Source organism: Agelaius tricolor, unplaced genomic scaffold (genome assembly GCF_023055355.1).
Source record: "Agelaius tricolor isolate 1412-34295 unplaced genomic scaffold, bAgeTri1.0.p SCAF_4, whole genome shotgun sequence".
Lineage (NCBI taxonomy): Eukaryota > Metazoa > Chordata > Aves > Passeriformes > Icteridae > Agelaius > Agelaius tricolor.
This window is the reverse complement of record NW_027269264.1, coordinates 24,137,880-24,157,143: the sequence shown is the minus strand read 5'-3', so window position 1 is coordinate 24,157,143 and position 19,264 is coordinate 24,137,880. Positions and strand designations below refer to the sequence as shown.

At 38.2% G+C, this 19,264-nt stretch overlaps 1 protein-coding gene across 3 annotated transcripts in view; it reads right to left on the bottom strand.

The window, feature by feature from the left end:
* The window catches only part of PRUNE2 (prune homolog 2 with BCH domain), a 130,151-nt gene that overhangs the window by 26,532 nt on the left and 84,355 nt on the right, over positions 1–19,264 (bottom strand). The window contains exons 1-2 of one of the 3 annotated variants that reach the window (XM_071424901.1): positions 13,371–13,578; positions 170–249 (exon numbers count right to left, since the gene is read on the bottom strand). In XM_071424901.1, the coding sequence (XP_071281002.1) occupies positions 170–227 (58 nt within the window). In that variant the 5' untranslated portion in view covers positions 228–249; positions 13,371–13,578. Of the gene's footprint in view, positions 1–169; positions 250–12,655; positions 12,677–13,370; positions 13,579–19,264 lie in introns of those variants that run through there. The other 2 variants (XM_071424902.1, XM_071424900.1) reach the window with 2 other exon arrangements.

The window sequence follows — 19,264 nt, the reverse complement described above, 5'->3', positions numbered from 1 at the left end:
ATCATTTCTCAAGTGAAGAAGAAAATTGACTAAATAAAGCAAACTCAATGCTTTTTTCTTTTTAACATTGAACTGATTCTTTACCAGCACAGAAATATCATTCTCACTGCATAATTAAATGCCACAGGAATAAGATACAATTAAGAAAATGAGCAAGAGCTTTTCTCACCAGGTCTCATCTCCGCAGAACTGGGGCTTTGTACACCCTCAGCTAAGGGGATGTCCATTCCCACATCCTTTTGTACCAATCTGAGAGGTAAATACAAAGGAAGATCTTAAAGAGATGTACAGCTCATGATCTTACATAGAACTGCAATTTCCTCCAACATAGCCAGTTCAGAAGCCTGAATACAAAACTGATGTTGCAAACAGCAATATTTCTCATTTTACACAAATTAAGATGGTCTTCAGTTATCAAGCAAATGGGAGACACCACTGCAAGGAGCTGCAGCTACTCTTTGTAAAACAGTATATTCCTGACTGAATACACAGTTACTGTATAGTAAAAATGAGTAGGTTTTCCCTTTTTTGGTATTATGTATCTTACAGCAATTCTGATCCAAACCAGTAATACTGATACAGGTAATCTGTCACACTGAAAAAGTTCAGAAAGTAAAAAAGTGAGAACCAAAACTGCATCAAAGATTTTCAAAGACTAAATTGTTGCAAATATCTTACCTAGACCCCATTTTTAGGAAGATACTAAGAAATTACATTTAACATACATATATACCTACATACACACATACATACATACATAAGACAAGGAAAAGGCCCTAAGTGGTGAAAACAGCAACAAAGATAGTTAAATGTTTAAAGCAAGTTGACTTGAACCGTTTTTATGTCTACTTGTTATTTAAATATTTTACTAAATACTTGCTGGAAGAACAGTTCAACTGCAAACAGGACACAACATTTTAAATTTTCAGGACAGTTTTAGCAGCTACCAAACTATCTGCAAACACATGACTTCAAGAGAGTTTCATTTACTTTATCATGATACTTGTAGTATTTTATTCTGCACTACTGTTCCAAAATCTGCTTTCTTTTCCCCCCCTCACAAAAGCTGAAGAACAGACTCTTCTCTGAACTCTGACCAACAGAACTGTGATGAGATCAAAGCTGGTAGTTTTCCCTGCAATAGCATCAGCTAGCTATGTTTTGAATGATCCAAGTGACTCAGCTGAACAGATCTGAATAGGTGTGGCTTACTGTTCTTGCAGTTTCTTCCTGCCCTCACTTTCCCAATGAGGAGGACTACCCTTGTTGTATTGCACTAAATAGTTTATTTAGTTGTTGTTTTGCACTGGGTGATGGGAAATTTGTACTGAGTATGGTATGTCATGTAAATTGTTATTTTCCCCTCTCCCATCACATGGTTTATCCCTCATGCACCCCCTGTTATACACACCTGGTGGTCTGTTCCCTGGTTACCCCTCCCCTCGCCCCTCCCCAAGAGTATCCCATTGGCTGCGGTCCTCTTTCCCCGCCCCCATCCCTGGGGTATAAAAGTCCACTGCAGGAATGTTACGCCCTCTTTTCCACCTGGGTGGTTGCGGGGACGAGAAGCATCCCATCCCAAGCCAATGAATAGGACACCTGTCCCTATGTGGAGAAGAGCGCTTCTCGTCTTTTATTTCTGTCTATGCAAGACCGTGTGGGCTAGGGTTCGAGCTAGCCAGACTGGACCCATACAACAGCCCAGAGGCACACAGATTCTTGCATACCCTCATTTGATTGTGTCCAGACAAGATCCTTGGGTCAATCACTGTTTCAAAGTGGGAGTATAGTTTCTGTGATTTATAGTCATTTCATATAAATTATATATAAATGTGCATACTCAGGGCTGCCAAAGGCTTCACTGTGCCTAAATTGAAAAAGATCTTTACTTCAAGCCCCGCGAAATCAAATTCCCAGTACAGACCAGCAATTTTTTTTGATGAGACCATAGGGAACACAGTTTTCCATGAGACCATAGAGAACACAATTTACAGCTATGGTCAAACATGTTTGTGCTGCTCAGCCTTCAACCAAACCTTGTCTCTCAAGAAAAACTGATTTTACTAATTTTGATTTTATCCCCACATACTGTATAGTATGTCTTTCATAAACACAGAGATGAATAGCCAAATGATTTTTACAAAACATAGCAATTCTGGAATATGTTTAATTACTGTTAAAGAAGGCTTGAAACACTTTCTCTTAGGATACACAACAGACTAGTGAAGAAATTTGATGAAAGTATCCTGTTCATTACTAAAATGAAGGCACAAATTTCCTGTAAGGTACCAGTTCCTTTTTCCCCCCTACTCTGTACAATTATCTGTATTCAGAAGTACTGACTACCACCACAACTTACATAGATAATGTAAATAAATCATTAGAATCTTTAGCTATTTTTTGTGTGTGTGGTTTTTATACAATCCGTAGTAAAATATGTGTAATGAAGTCTGATTCATTCATATGAACTAACTAGAGAGAAATCCTAATTAAAAAGAAGCGCTCTAAGTAACAGCTGGCTAAGGCAAATAACTGTAGTGGAAAGGGTGTGGGGAGAGCATGAATATTTCTAACCCATTTTAAATTCAGATTTGGATTTTATGTGAGGTTTTATTAACCTTTTAAAAATAAAACCATGAAGAGTTCTTCAATTAAACCAGCTCAGGAATAGTCAGATGATAACTTATGGGTGCTCAAGGGTTTATATTTTGGTTGGAAAGAATACAATTTTGGTACTGTCATTCAAACAATTAATTTGTGATATTTCTTACAGCTTTATCAGACCAAATGGCAATCCCTTACCTGCATAACCTTTGGGAATTACTGGAGGAAAATATTTGAAAGGAAATATTCAAATCTGTGCAAAAACTAAGGTAGAGCAGGACAGTGATATTTCAGGCTTTCTGTATTAAAAAGCGACACTTTTCTCTGTATTAAACAAAAAATTGTTTAAGAAGGAAGATCATCTTTTCCTCTGTATGAAAAGAGCATGACTGAGTTTTATATACTCTATGCCTACAGAAACAGTGACAATTATAATCTGAAAGAAAGCAATTTCCCACAAGTAATTAATTCACAAATTTAGAGCTGCGTAACATTTTTGCAATGCCCAAACCAGATTTATCCTAAATCATGATGTTTCTAGGATTACCTCAAGACTGCTTTTCTCCCTGTGGCATCTTTTTTAAACTTTTTTTTCAACACATATGTACTTGAGTTGGTATTGTAGCTTTCTCTAGGGCCTCTTACACTTCCACAACAAAATTTTGAGGTATTTTTCTTCTTTCAGTGGGACCACTGCAGCTGAGTTAAACCAGAATTTTTTATCATATTTGTGAAGAAGGGTACATTTCTAGGTATTAAAAGCTGCATGTGAAACACTTCTTTGAATTTCTTATAAAATTCAGCTACAAGCAGTATACTCAAAAAATATCCCTACTACTGGATTAGTTAAACAGCATCAGAATTTGTTGGAGTACTTCTAACTTGATTTTGTTGACACAGTGTTTTTAATGTCAAAAATCTGTACTGTTCATATTGGGTTATTAAATTTGGAAAGTAAGACTCTCTGGTCCTACAAGAACTGGGTCAAAGCAGGAATTTAAAAAGTCCAGTTGCCAAAAGCACTGCAGACGCAAGGTTCTCCATTTTATCTTCAATTACATAAAATGCTATTGCCTTTCAGAAGCTTTTTAGAAGAGATTAGGTTTCCTGGGTTTTTTTTAGTTTGTTATTTTTAATTGTGTCAGGTTCTTATGTACTGTCAAAACCAGTCAACAGGCTTTTTGGAGAAGAGAAAGTCTGCCTTGGGAGCTAGTCTTATTTTTCCAAATCCTTTGTGCTTTACTCAAAGACATTAAAGATTCCTTGCCAGACACACACACACCTTAGGTTCAGTGAAAGTTCTTCATTTTCATATGCCAATATTTCACATGTAAATTAATGGGCAATACAGGCATATTTAAAATGGTGATTAAATATCTGTGATATTGTGCCCCAACATACGGCTTCAGAATTGCTGTCACTGAGAGAATGAGGAGCATATGGATGAAGATTGTTTTCTACAGACACAGCTTCCCATTTTCTGATGGATTTTGAGAGCATGTTCTGCTGAGCAGCTCAGCACCTTGCAGAGTAACTTCTGGGTGTGCAGAAGTTCTCAACAGATCTCAGCAGTAACCCTAGCAATGGAAGTCAGACTCCAGAAACTTTAAAATAGACAACTACCTCCTCTTCCTTTCCCACAGACTACTTTCAAAATTCTGGTTTATAAAATTCCTTGCCTTGCCGTAAGGGTGCAGCTTGGAACATAGATGATGCGGACAAAATATTAAAGAAAGATATATTTTTTTTAATCCCCTTTTAATGAATGCTTCTATTGAAGAAATAAATTAAGTTACTTTAGAAAGCCCATTCTATTCAGGTATGATTTACTGGATTGATAAAAAAGGATCTTGGAACAGAGGTCAAAGTCAATTAAGGTTTTTTGTATCATAAATGACTTCTTTTATGTTGTACACAGACCAGTCATTTAAGGATCAGCTGCACTGGGAATCAAGTTACTGATTATTTGCTCTGATATTCAGGTCTATGATCTTGTTCAGAAGAAGCTGAACCCCCCTCATTTCTGAAAGGCAGATCAGAGACAGATACCAAATTCATTTGAAAGGAGGAGAGGCAGGAGGCTGAAATACTTTCTCTTCTTTTTGCTTCAGACATTCTTACAGATCAATAAATTAATAAGCTTTAAATAATTCTTAATGCCCTCTCAAATCAGTATTTCCCAAAATTAAAGTTATCCTTCCTGACTTTTCTAGGTACAGCAGCATTCTGCTATTTTGGAAAGAGCAGCTTTGAATATTCACAGCAATATGTCATAATCCCTATGGGCTGTGTTGCCTCACCCTTGTGTCATCTGTGATCTATCACCAGTTTCCCAAGTTGCTCTGCAGCTATTATTATCAAGAAGTTAATTTCTTTAGTCTAAAATAAGATATGCTTTTAATGCACTGCTTTGAATAAATACCTACAACATGCAAAAGAGATCAACATTAATCCAGTTGTGACTGCCACCACAATTTATTCACCAGCTGGACTTCAAAATGTATAAATTTTCTCATTTTCTTTACTCATCATTGCAGATGTTTCATCTGAAGTGGAGCCCCCAACTGCCAGGCACTTTTCCTAGATAAGTAAATCTTGTTTCCTCCATGCTGTTACCCTTACGTAGAGAAATAATTATATTCTTAAATTTTCACAGGATTCAAAAGTTTTTTTATAAAGTTTCAAAACATGATGAATCAAAGAAATGACATGGATGAAATCACCTTTGTGCATATTAATACATGCTTGGTTTGGATACTAAAAAATGTGAAGAAGGGAGATGAAGTGCAGTGGGATGGTTATTCAGAGGCTAAGCATTTAGGCTTTTTTTATCTTCTCAAATTCCACACATTATGCAGGTATACCCTGGTTTTGAATGAAGTAAGAGTCCTGCTGATAGACCACTTTCTCAGTAATTTTGCAGAAAAATTGAGTTACATTGAAGAGTAATGCAGGAAGTGAAATTTTAGGTATAAAAACAAGTAGGGGAACTTAAACTCATTGAGTTACGTTTGCAGCACACAGGCAGCACAAAGTTCTTCTCCTTTGAACCCATCCCATCCCCACCCTGTGACACCACCCTTATGCAATTACTGAGCCCAGGAAAATAGAAAGGAGAGCTTGAGGGAGTGGAAATGAGAATATTTTCCTTGGAAGGTATGAAAAAGCCCTTGGCATTTATCCAGTAATGCCTGTCTACTGAGTCTCAGCACAGCTCTGTCTGAAAGTGCTTTAGCATTATGTATTTTGCCAGAGTATGCAGTATCTTGTGTAAACCCATCTCTGGCCTGCTTGATGGGTCTCACATAATTTTGGTCACCCACCTGGAAGATGTCTAACTTTTTGTAGACAAAACAAGAATTCCTTCCTACTAAGAAGCAATGAAAAGCCTTAGAAGAACCTAAAGCATTCGTTCAAACGCTCCACAAACTGCAATTTACATCAAGGATATGTTTACACAAAATGTTTTCTTATTGCTCCATTCCTCTTCAGAGCCAAAATACGTTACCAAATACATGATTTATGAGGGGTGTTTTACTATCACCCATCTCTGTAGCTACCTTTCATGGTTTAAGCTGAGCTGGTAGCTAAGCATCTCAAAGACACTCATTCACTTTTCCCCACCCCAGTGGGATGGAGTGGAGAATACAAAGTTAGACTGGGGGGTTCAGTGAGGAACAATACAATTGCTCAACACTCACCGAGCCATGCCAAACTCCATCCCTGAGCCACAATCGGTCCTGGTTCTCCCTTTGCTGGGAACTCCCCAGACTGTACACGAGGCACGATGTTCTGTGATCAGCTCGGGTCAGCTGTTCCAGCTATGCTTCCTCCTGGCTTCCTGTGCACCTGCTTGCTTGCAGGGCATGAGATACCAAAACTGTCCTTGACTAAGGGTAAGCATTACTTAGCAGCAACTAAAACATCAGTGTGTTATCAACATTATTCTCATACTGAATCCAAAACACAGCACTGTACCAGCTGAGAAAAAATGAACTCTATGCCAGTCAAAACCAGGAAACTGCTCCGACATTCATCTCACCTGATATAAAAGAACAGCAAAACCCATTCTGTTAGCACAACTAAACACTTCACCTATTATTTAATTTTTAAAAAAGAAACTGTTTTGCTGTTTCACATTTATATCCAAACAGCACATCTTTTGCATTCTTTCATAGACTCCACACTCGTGGCCTGTAATTTCTGTGCCACTTCTGTTCAGAAAAGATATTACAGGTTTATAGACCAACACTACAATAGCATTTTTAAAAAGAACAGCAAATGTCTATTTCCTACTTTTACTACTTGGAGTGCTCAGGTAAGAAAGTCAGTCTGTCCATCATCTTCCAGTTGTACATGTAATTCCATAAACTGTTATAACTGAGATGTGTTATGTCTGAGACCTTTAACACTGCTGGACTAACAACAAATCCTAATATAATCTACATGTGTTTGAGTTTTGATGCTTGGGTTACACAAGCAGCAATGTTCTGCAAAGTCAGAGAAATGTTGGACATACTTCAGTAGCAACTGTGTCTACAGCCAAATGGAGGTGCTTTGGGAAATACAGTATTAATATATGAATTTCAGAAATAACAACTGACAAAATACTGGGCTTTAGTGTGAAGAAACTTTGATGAAATACACAGGAAGAAATAGAGAAAGAAAGCAAGAACATTACTCCCCAAAAATCCAAATGGATTGTGTACTAAGAGATAAAGAACCCATCAGCATCTGTACCCACTAAACCCAAAATTACTTCCTCTAACTAGTCCCCTGCTACAAAACTTCCAGACAATAAACAAGAATTTATGCAGATACCTATTCAGAGATAAAAGAGACTGCAGTGTGATTTTTTTAGGTTTAGCAGAATTAATGATCCCTAAACTGTAGAAGAGTATGCAACAAATCAAAGTGACATACACTGTGCAAGATTTAGTCAGTATCAGTCAGAGATTATGCTTCAGCTCCATCCATATACCAAGAAAATGAGTGTATTGGAAGGAATCCACTCCAGGATATCTGAGACTATAAAAAAAGTAATTACTTTTCCTCACAGCTGTGTAAAATAATTATACTGTGTACAGGTGACTTGTAAAAATGGATTAATTTTATAACCTCCCAAGACCTGAATTTAGCAACCATATGTTAGAAATTAGCAGTGTTTCTATTGCTATTTATTTTTTAGCTCTTAATCACAAATTAGTTTAGGAAAAATCTATAGATTGAGTGCTATAATTTATGCATAGCATGAGACTTTTATTCCCACATCTGTATGAAAAGGAAAAGAAAATAAAAAAGCTGTGGTGGTTTGTTTGAGCCAAAAGGTTTATTAATCAAACATCTGTGCAAATGCTAACTCATCATTGTCATACTGCTTGCTGCCTAGTAGATTACATGCTCATAATCATATTTTACAGAAATATATGTCATTTATGAAAGCCACAGAATAAGCCATTGCTAAATATAAGGAAAAATCATAAGTTCCTTAGTTTTTATACTTCAGTTTTCATGTGCTAACATTTTGCTCCATTTTCAGCATGGGAGTTCAGTGAAAAGACTAGGCATAACAGTAAGAGACAATATTCTTTCTGTAGAAAAATCCTGATACAGCCACAAGATTTGAAAACATGTTAAAATTCTCACTTAGAGCCACTGAGTACATTTTTAACCATTCTTTATTAAAACATTTCCTGGTCTCCAATCAAATTAATTGTTTAGTGTCTGTTTATATACCCATCTTTTCCCTTGTTCCTCTTATACTATAAGCCTCATTTTATTCCAGGAAGCTTGTCATAGAGGTAGGCTCTCCTGGCTCCTCATATCAGCTTAAGACTGCTAAAAAAAAAGTTGCTATTCTTAAGCATATGCTGCTGCTTTCACTGCTGCTAGGTGGGCACACACTGTCTGTCCTGACCCTTTGCCAGCTTCCTCCCTGTGTCCCAGCACAAGAGAAACAGGAAAAGGCATGGAGGATGCAGAGAGCCATGAAGGGACAAATCCAAGTAACAGGGATAATGGATTTCACTAGGCTATTTCATCAACCTTATGTTCATGCCCATTGATCAGGAAGGCCTACAGAACAGATCCAGGGCTCCAGCCTTCTTCAATTATAAGTGACTTCCAGACACATGAAATAAAAATGCATCTTAACATAAAAAGAGGGAAATTGGAAGTTCCAAACCTGAATGTCTTGCCGAAATGGGGACTTAGAAATGCAAGCCAGACTGATGCTGCCAGCAGCAGATCCCAGAGTTTCCAAAACCACATAACAACTTCATGGCATTAACATGGACAGAAGACAATTCTGTAGCTGGTGCTTTTGGAATGCATGCAAATAACAGCACTGTCTCCAACTGTGTCTCTTACAGAGAAATGCCGAACCTGCTGGGTTCCTAATATTACCATTTTAATAATATTCTCTTAAGGCAATATTCTGTGTGCAAAAGCAGAGAGTGACAAATTCTAAGGCAGAAGTAACATATTACATAACACCTATTTCTTTGCTTAGCATTGCACTTGTATACCACCACATAGTTTTGTCCTAAGAGCAGGGGTTGTTCTCTGTTAGGTGCCTAGATCAGCGCTCCTTAATCTTTACTGAAACAATGGAAAATCACCAGAATTAACAACACAAAGTTGGGGAGTTTATGGGTGCTCCTCCATCAATATTGAAAGATCAGAAGGTCCAGCAATATGCTGTGTACATTCAAAGCAGTATTAGCATTTAGAAAGCATGTTTCTGATCTCTTAAGAGATGTTGTTAGTATTCCAGAGATAGTATTTCACATATCTAGATGGTCTGTTAACCAACAGCCACTCTTGAACAAACATTACAAATGCAACATGGTAATGCCAGCAGAGAAAGTAAAAATTAAATCAATCTGATTCAAAAGATCCATAAGTACAACCTCAAAATATATTTTCTTTTTAAATGGTATTTTTAAAAATTTTAACGATGCTAGGGACGTGATTCCTACCTTCCACTCTCATTGAGAGATTAATTATTCCCTGAGAAAACTCAGGTTTAGTTCCTAACTTTTAAACCAGTTTCTCTTCCTGAATGTGCGGCTCACAGTGACCATTTTCCTGCCATACTGTCAGGACCTATCATCAGAATACCTGCAGCTCCAAATGATTTAACTGGCATATCAGAAGCACTTGAAAAAGCAGGGTGCACCTTCTACCCAGTGCAACCATCTGCACTTTCAGGAAGTATGCTAATGATTTGAGAGCAGTTAACAGGGGAGAGGTTGCAGGATCAGAAGCCAAAAAATCTTCAGAAAGTTTTAAATTTTATCCCCCACTGGACTTGTCTATTCTCCACTGAACTTGTGGAAAATCCCCTCCAACTATAACAATCTACACCGTATCAAGCACATTTGTTTCCAAATGAAAACATGCTAAAATGCCTCTCACTGCTCTTAACCATTATTGAAAACCATTAGTTCTGAAACTGAGCTAGTACCTGAACTTCAGTGGCTATTTCTCTTTACCACTTGGTTTTTCTGTAGTATTGGCAATTTCTTGCATTGCTTAATGGACTTGTTTCTCTGCACGTCTGGATGATGACATGTACAGTGCTGATGACACTTATTGCCATCCTAAACTAGGCTAGAACAAAATGCTTTAACAAAGCATCTAACAACAGCTGAAGTATCTCTTGATCACGTGGCAAAATGTGATGATGACTTTTAGAGCTGCTAATTACAAGAATTCACTTAACATCAAGATGCACAGATTTTTTTTTTCATCCATCCATTAAAGCACTAGCATTTTTCTAATACTCTTCTGATTTCAAGATCAGCTTTGGACAATATGTTGATAGACAGGAAAAGATACCTGGAAACTTTTTTTTTTTTATATTGTATGACTTGTATCTTTTTTTTCCCTCATACTGCTTTTCTCTGGTCCTATTTATCATCTCATTCCCTATCCTGAAAATATTTCTATTTCCTCAATACCTTAAATATTGTGAAATTCTTTGTCTTCTTTTCTCACATCTGTGTCACTGCACTGCCAAATGTCCATCATCTTTTCCACATTACTGTATCAATGATTTCACAACTTAAATGTTATTGTGATTTAGATTCCTAGGTGACCTACTACAAACTTAGGAATAACCAACAGCTACATTTTCCCAGTCTTGGCTATGGGTGACCTAAAGAAAAGGCTCTGAAATGGTGTTAATGTCAAACTTACTTCCCCTCAAAGCTGCAGTTGTTCTGGTGCAATTAACAGTAGGGGAATTTAACTGACAATGCAGAATATGGAGTGGGAATTTTAGCCAGAAAATTTAAATGGAAATATCCTATTGGGTGTAAATTGGTAACTGCAATGAATTCCTATCCATACTGCAAAATTATCAGCTTGGGAAAAATAAATAAGTCCCAGACATGAGCCAGGAAAGGCTCCTAATCAGGGCACACAAGCTCTACAGAAGCCGTTAAACTGGAAAACATGCAAGCTTGCTCTGGCAAGAGGTTTTAGAAGCAGGAAAGATTGTTAGACCCTGAAGCTGGCAGGCCTAAAAGGCATGCTCAAAGAGAGATGGGAGATGCAGAAAGCCATCAGTTATCTTCAGAAGCAGAACTCTGTCACTGAGTTGGAAGTGCCACAAGAAGCAGTAGGAACATAAAAACCAGCCCAAGTGTGGGAAAGAGGAGTAATGTCAGTCATAGCAATAATGCTGTGAAAGAGTCAGAGTGACAGGAAATGCCAGACTGAGTAAGTAATATTCAGAAGGAGAGAAAATGGGGCTCCTCCATCCTCAACATGGCACTTATATATTACAGCTAGGGAAATACATAGACAAGGTTAGCTATATTCTCTACTTTCAACAAGCAGGCAGTGGTGTATTCTGCTGGGCTACTGCCCAGCAGACAGCTCTTTAGAGTCTGCTGCCAGTGTGTAGGACACAGTCAGGTTTCACCTGTTAGCCTAAAATGAAAAAGTCCCATCTGCTGCTGTCATAGGTTTTTCGCAGGTGCAAGGCTGTAGATAAGACCACGAAACTACAAGATATACTAAGAACTAATAAAGAGTTAATTCTTAATATCCTGTAACAGTGAAACCACTTTCTTCAATGTCCAAAGGAAAAACAAAGTAGATAAACTATGAAATCTGTGAAGCAACTGGAATGTGACTCCTACCTTCCCCTGCTTCAGTATTATTTGTTGTTGCAGTAGCACTGTCATTTTCTAGGTATTTTTACGGGACGTGATAGGAAGTGTCTCTAATACTGAAGACACAACAGTGATAAAAAAAAAAAGCCTTATCAATTCTCACAGGTGCTTTCAAAAACATATTCTCATCTACACATTTTCTCTTATTAAGTTTGCCAGCTGCAACTTTTGCCCAAAGACTGGAGCTTTAAGATGCCATTTTTTTTATTTGCCTTTTCCTGCAGATATATTACAAGCTGTAAATAAAACTGCTCTCCTATTATTGCTGAATTCTATACAGAGATGCCACAAAACTGCAACAGACTGCTCATAGCAGGATCTAAGTTTTTAAGCAGTGAATGTATGCAAAAACTAGATTTGTCTCTAACTACATAAATTTTCTACTACCCAGATTTATGCAAAGCCAAATAAAGAAACCAGACTAATCAAAGTCAGGAAAGAAAAGGCTATTTTAGATCTTTATACATCCCTACTCCACATAAGGTATCAGTGAGGAGCATTGCTGAGAGTGAAAGAATGAACATGGCAGCCCTGGAAGAAAGAAATGTTTGGCAGGGTAAGGATTGGTGTGCATTGTTCCCTGCTCTGACCTCCACAGTTATTTTAATGCCTCCTGATAGTGCTGCGCATCCTCCCTTTCTCAAAACAGCTTTGCTTTCCAAGTAAATATACATAAATCCAGAAATTACATCTCTGCCTGCCCATCCTTCCCTTCCCCAGCCCCCTTCGAAGAATTCTGGCTGAAGAAAGAAACAAGCCTGCATACATTTCCTTTCAATTTTGCTTTAAGTAGTCAATACATTTGCATTCTATATATTTCAATGCCTCCTGTATATCACTATCATCCCTATAATTCATGTGCTTACCATACTTGGAACTGAAGAATATTTTCATTCCTTCATCACAGACAGAAAAGCAAGTAACTGAATGAGCTGAATCAAGCTCCTATAATTAAATTTACAAAAAAAATACTGCCTGCACAAACCAACTTTTGCAGTAATTGAATGTCTTACCACTGAGATTACAGCTGCATCCTTCATCAGTTAACCTTCAAAAATTACATATACTGTTCACTGCAACATTTTAAGAGGACATTGCAAAAAATTCAAAAATAATATGCTTCAGTTGATAGGGAAGAAAACCCCAAAACTATAATGCCAAGTAGCCTAAAATGAGAGCTCTCACAAACAGTGGAGCTACCAGCAATTAAGCACTTTTAAAAGCAAGACATACGCTGGCAATGCCCTTTCATCCCTTTTTGCCCATTGTATCCTCAGAGCTAGGCAAAAAAAGCTGAAAATAATCCAGCACATTAGGTGATTGTGCAGTGAAGTTTTGTTTCCTAATTATAAATGCCTGTGCTCAGACAAAAGAAATCCTTCTGAACTGATGTAAGCTCCTCTCATAAAGAGCTGCAACAGAATTAAAATACAGCTGCCCTGTTTTCAGTAATGAGGTCCGGAGCGCTTTGCATCATGCTGACTAGCATTTACCCTTTTTCTGTCTGAAGTAACTGCAATAAAGAGCTGTTAATCAGAAAATCTCCTGCACATCTGCTGCTCGGAGCCAAGAGACGCTTACCTTCTGAAGACTCGAAAAGGCCTCTCTACTGCAAAAATAGTAAAGATGCTTCACTGCTGCACTTCAGCATCCCTCGTTCCCTAGCAGTTTACTAGGAATACAGATCCTCCACCATTTTCTGGTCACGTGGGTAGTGGTACTGCTAAATAAGGGTGATCACCTGCCTTCACACAGCAGCTACTCGGCTTTGCTTACAGGCGCACTTCAACAAATGCAGAGCTGTGCTTCCGCCGTGAAAATTACAATTCTTTTTCACATTCCCTGTGGCGCTTCATCGGAACATCATCAAACTTTGATGCAGTGAGTCAGCCGGGCGGCAGCAAAAAAGCTCCCTGCTGCTTCATTTCACTGCCTGAGGAAAGCTTATGCTGCGACTGCATGACAAAAGTTCCTCTGGATCCAACTTATCTCAGCCCTCATTTCTGTTTGCATTGATGGCTATAGAGTACATGCACATTCAGACATGGTTTGCATAATTTTTTCAGTTTGCAATTTAGCAATGGGAATGCAGGAGCAAATTTAAACAAAAAAAAAACCAAAACACCAACAACCACCAGTTGAGAAGGCATGGTAGATTCTGAAAACACAAACTATGTACAGCAGGAAACAATGCCCACAGCCTGTGGTCCTGATTGCGCTTCTTAGGGAAAGAAAGGATACTTCTTCCCAGGCAGTGCAGTCTCACAGTCTCATTTTCTAAAAGCCTATTGTGAGTAGGGTCCCTAAAAAATCCACGTTCCTTTCCAAATACAAAACAAATCTCCACAGCAAGGCAATAGACCCTAAGACAGCCTAACCTTCATCTGGTTTCCTTCTTCATATTGCACAGATCCTCCTGGAAAACAATGAGAACTGGAGAAGCTTTCACATCAGACTGCTTAGCCAGAAACAGTCAAAAACAAAGAAAAGCCTAACCTCATTTTCTCTTTTCAGTACAGCTCCATGCACAGCTACAGCATATTACAATTCAGTGGCTCCCACCTTGTTCTTCATGGTATTAGTAATCCTACAGAGAAAGGGGTCATTATCTGCAACAGATGTCCTGGTAAGTCAGTCCCAGATGGTATTTTAAAGGAAAACAGATAAATACAAAGCATTTCAAGAAATTTAAAAATCATCACCAATCACCACTTCCAAAGAGGACAGTGCTGCAGACACGTCATCTTTGATGTTTCTGTCACCTAGATGTACATAAAATTTCCAGTGATGGTGATGTTTCTCGCAACTGGCCAAGATTTATTTCACTTAAAATCAAAAGTCCATAACCATTAATCATGGACCCTAAAGTCCATAATTTCCAACTTCCTGTATCCAGGAAATAAAGTTATGAAGTATTTATGTACAATAGAAGTCATTGGTAGCAAGATTACAGTGAAGCTGTGAAATCAGTAATGTGGCAGAAAACAAGGTCTTAATTCTACACATGCAGATAACCATAGAATATTTTTGAGATTTTAGGATGCTATTGAGGAAGCTTCCCTGTCTACGAAGCAGGAGCCATTCTGGCAGTCACACTCACAGCACCTGAGCTGGGACCCCACACTCACACGGTCAGACCAGGTTTCCTTACTGGTGCAACTCTATGATTCCCATAGCACAGTCTCAACCCTTAAAATAACCTAATCATGGTGCAACAACAAAAGAACAGCTTGAGCTGGGTGCCTCTGAGGAAGGACCCCGAACACAGGAAACTCTGGGCTTTTATGCCCTCACAGTCTGTGTGTGCAAAATTCTGGGGGTCACCCAGCAGAGTCATCAGCCCCTGCTGTGTCCTTCAGTGTCCAGTCACTTGCTGGCACAACATTTCCCCATGGTGCCCTTCACTGTGCAAAGACCATAACCAGCTCATGGACAACTCATCCTTAGTAGATGCTCTGCTGGGACCACTTACCTCACTGAGGCTCACTGCCAAAGCCAGGTCTGTGTGAATAGGGTTAAGGTTTCAAAGCTTGTTAACACTTCAGGCTGAAGTCTCTTGTCATTGATCACACTGATTGGAATATATAATTAATTAGGTCAGAAAACAATGGTGCTTTTAATATTGAGGGATTTTTTCATTTAACTGCTAAACTATACTAACAAAGTCCAGGTCTTCTTGCTTTAAGAAAGTGGCTCTATCAGGCCAATCTCTCAATTTAATTAAAATTTCAGTACAATTAGTAAACAATAATAAGTTGTGGGGTTTTTTCCCTTTTGAAGTTGTTTTTCAGTCAGTGATGTGCTGTTCTTTTCCTCTTAACAGATTTTTATAAAGGTCTTGATATTTGCCATGTAAATATTAAACCTGTTTTTTACAAAAATGAAATCATCAGGACCTTCCTACAAGCAACCCTCTCAGTTGTTGCTCCTTTCCTTACATGTTTGGTTTTAACCTTTAAAGCACGGTCTTTGTGTTAAGTCAAATGTCGTGCTTTGTGCTGCCAAGTGGGAGACCTAAGTTCAATTCCCATTTCAAGTCCATAATTTTGTAGTTCAGCAGGAGCTGGAAACATAACTGAACCAGCATGCCTGGTCCCCAGAGTGCCTGGAACTCCTTTCCAGTGGATGTGGCCAATTAATAAACAATCCTGACAGAAGTGAAAGATGGCAGCCCCACAGGCTTCCAAGAAAAAAAAAGGAAATAGGTATTCAAAGGGAAGTAAATATTACCTTATTTTTTCCGACAGCAACAACATTTTCAAGTCTTTAAGCATCCTATATACAGCATCCCTGGCTGTGACCAAAGAAGAATAAGGCAAACCTGGTATGTCTAACTCACTGCCTAATTCTAGCTTTGGGATGACAGAAGAGACATTTTGAGAAAATATTTGGTGAAACCTTTGGTCACTGGAATCAATGTGAATTTTTTCCTGGGTACCAGTCTGTCAGTATTTAATTTCAGTACCCACATCGATATTGACTCAAATAATTAACAGCTTTGAGATTTATTTGTATTTGGCTAAGTCACAGAGACAGCAGAGTCGTCTCAGAATTCTTACTAATCTTGTAACACATATTTTTCTTTAATTATATTTGAATATCTTTATTCACTGGCAAGCAAAGGGGAGTGTGATGAAAGCAGGCTTTTCTATTAATAAAACACTGGATTGCTCCACTACTGGGCAATTTTAATAGCCAGCAGTATAGTAGTGGTCAAAGAGGGATATTTCATAGAGAGGCAGTGGAAGAACTATCTTTTCCAAAACATCATTATACATGTGAGCAGAAAATAATTATTCCTGTTACTTTGAGAAAATTCTATCAGAAAGATAAATGAAGCTTTCTTTTGAAGTCTTATTCTAGCAGGTTAAATACATTGTGCTAATTCTTCAAAGGAAGTTGTTTTCTGTTCAGTTTTGCCACCAGTTTTCTAAGCTCTTCCTCAAAACTTCCAAATATCTCTGTTATTTCTACTGTTCTCACTGCTTCTTGTACCTCAAGTCAATACATCATTTAATAGTATTTTATTCAGCTCTTTCTAACTCCTTCTAATAAGGAAAAGGATAATACTACCCTACAACAAACCAAAAAGCAAGAATGATCTGGTATACACAGCCACTAAAATACTCTGACGAATATGCTGAGTAAAAACTAGCATAGCCATCTGCAGTGTTCTCCCTCTGCCTCCTAACCAATTCATCACCACCAACCTTCATATAGCTCTGTAAGACAAGATATCTTCTATCAAGAACAAAATTACCTCCCATCTTCATAAATTTTACTGCTGGCACACCTCCAGTCAGCAGCAGCAAAGTATGTAATCCTGCCCACCTAACATGCTGTACAAAAAGCTGTTTCCTTTCCAGAAAGACTGACCTTATTAATGAGCTATCAAATCTTTTTTACTTTTTTTAGGAGTCCAAAGAAGCTCTAGAGTTTGTTACTTTCGGTGTTTGTGTATTTCTGAGACAAGCTGATGTCTTTTCTCCAGTGTTTTAATACTAGTAAACAGCCTTATTCTTCACTCCCTGCTGAAGCTTTTCCTTGTGGAAATAGAACAGGAGAGGATGGAAGAACTTTGCCCCTAGCCATAGACTTCTTTAAAACACCTTTGAGAGTTGTTATGTGTGACACTGGGATGAAGGGCAGTGACTAGCAAACATCAAGATTTTATGGCACTTCCTCATTCTAGTTTTTGTTAATGCTTTCTGTTGCAAAACCTTAATTCCCTCTGTGTTGGAATACCAGGCTCTTTCTTGCTCCAAGGTCAGGGCAAATAAATCTGAGGAGATGTTGTTTTTGAAGTCTGAGTCTGAAGTTTGTTATCCTTATCTACCATAAACTCAGGACATGTGAGCTCTCTCTTACAAGTCGACAAAGTGAGCTAAAGTGGTGTCTATTTAAAGCTATTTAAGTCCCAATTATCCAATAAACAGTTCATATTAGTTATGCTTCTAACTCAATTATGATCACCCAAAACCCACAACACAGACATCTTTCACCCAGTCAGAGAAAACCACCCAGATTCATGAAGAAGAAGGAAGAAGAAGGTGCAAAAAAGACAACTAACCCACACCCAAAATTCTCCATCTTGGCTCCCATATATCATCATATACTAAAATCCCAAATCCAAGTTTTTTCACCCAGTGAGATCACATAATACTATCCAAACTACACACACACTGTTTCTGTGCTATCACTCAATTTTTGAAGCCTTTTCCAAGGTCTCAGGTCAAACAAGGTTTTTACTTGGCATCCTTAAATTCAGAAAGCTCGAAGTTTTCAGCCATCAGAGTTCCAACATCTCTTCTGTGTAACAGGCAATTTTATTAAAAGTGGCAGACATCTGCTGGATGTAAGCAGAAAACAATGCAAACTGCATCCTTCACAGACCCTTATTCCACTACAAAGGGAACCTACTTCAGCACAGTACAAGTAGGAACCTTTTATTTTTTTCCCTAAACAGGGGCATATGGATATAAAAGGGATTTCAAGACAGTTACTAAGTGCCTTCATAAATTAATTCAGCTGTTCATTGTCTGGGTTTGAGTTTGAATACAAATGATAAATTTCTTTATTTTTCTAAGATGATAGAACCACAGAATGATTTGGGTTGGAAGGGACCTCAAAGGTCACCTGGTTCCAACCCACTTGACTGGGGAAGGGATACTTGCCACTACATCAGGTTGCTCAGTGCCCCATCCAGCCTGGCTCTGCACACTTCCAAGGATGGAGCATTCACAGCTATTCCAGGCAACCTGTTCCAGTGCCTCACCACCCTCACACTAAAGAGTTTCTTTTCATCCTACTTTGATGTAAATCTTTGGTAGACTCAGAGCCTGATGACTAGCAACATCAGGTGCCTTTCAGAAATTGTACTGCAACAATCAGAAAAGTCTTAGTTTCTCCTCTTATGTGATAACACCAGTATTCCTTCACTAACCTCCCATAGGCTGGCAGCTCTGCTGTATTACATTATTTTAAACTTCACTGGCCATGAAGGGCAGTTAATTTCAGACAAAAAAGTCAAAAGCTGCATACTGAGCTATGTTTTAAGAAGGAACTTCTGGTTTTAAAACTGTCAATTAAATACATTAAGAAAGCATTCGTAATTACACACGTCTACCATGTCAGTTGCTAGTTTTTCATCTGTTTATGTGAGAGCTTTCATTAAACAGGCATACCATCTAGAAATAATGATTCCTGTATGTGTTTCATCATAGTATTTTTTTTGTGTGTTTGCTTTGGTTTCAAAGGAATCAAGGGCCCTGCGATCATGCTGTGGGCATGCACAGGGATGCATATGTCTGTTCTCCTAGGAAGCCTGAAGTCTTTACCTAACTGACCAAAGAAATAAGCTTACTACAAGTTTATTGAATATCAACTACCAAGCAGAGAGGAAACTGAGGGGAAAACCACACTGCAAAAGCAATCTCTATTACATACAAAATCCTCACAGAAGAGGATTAATTACT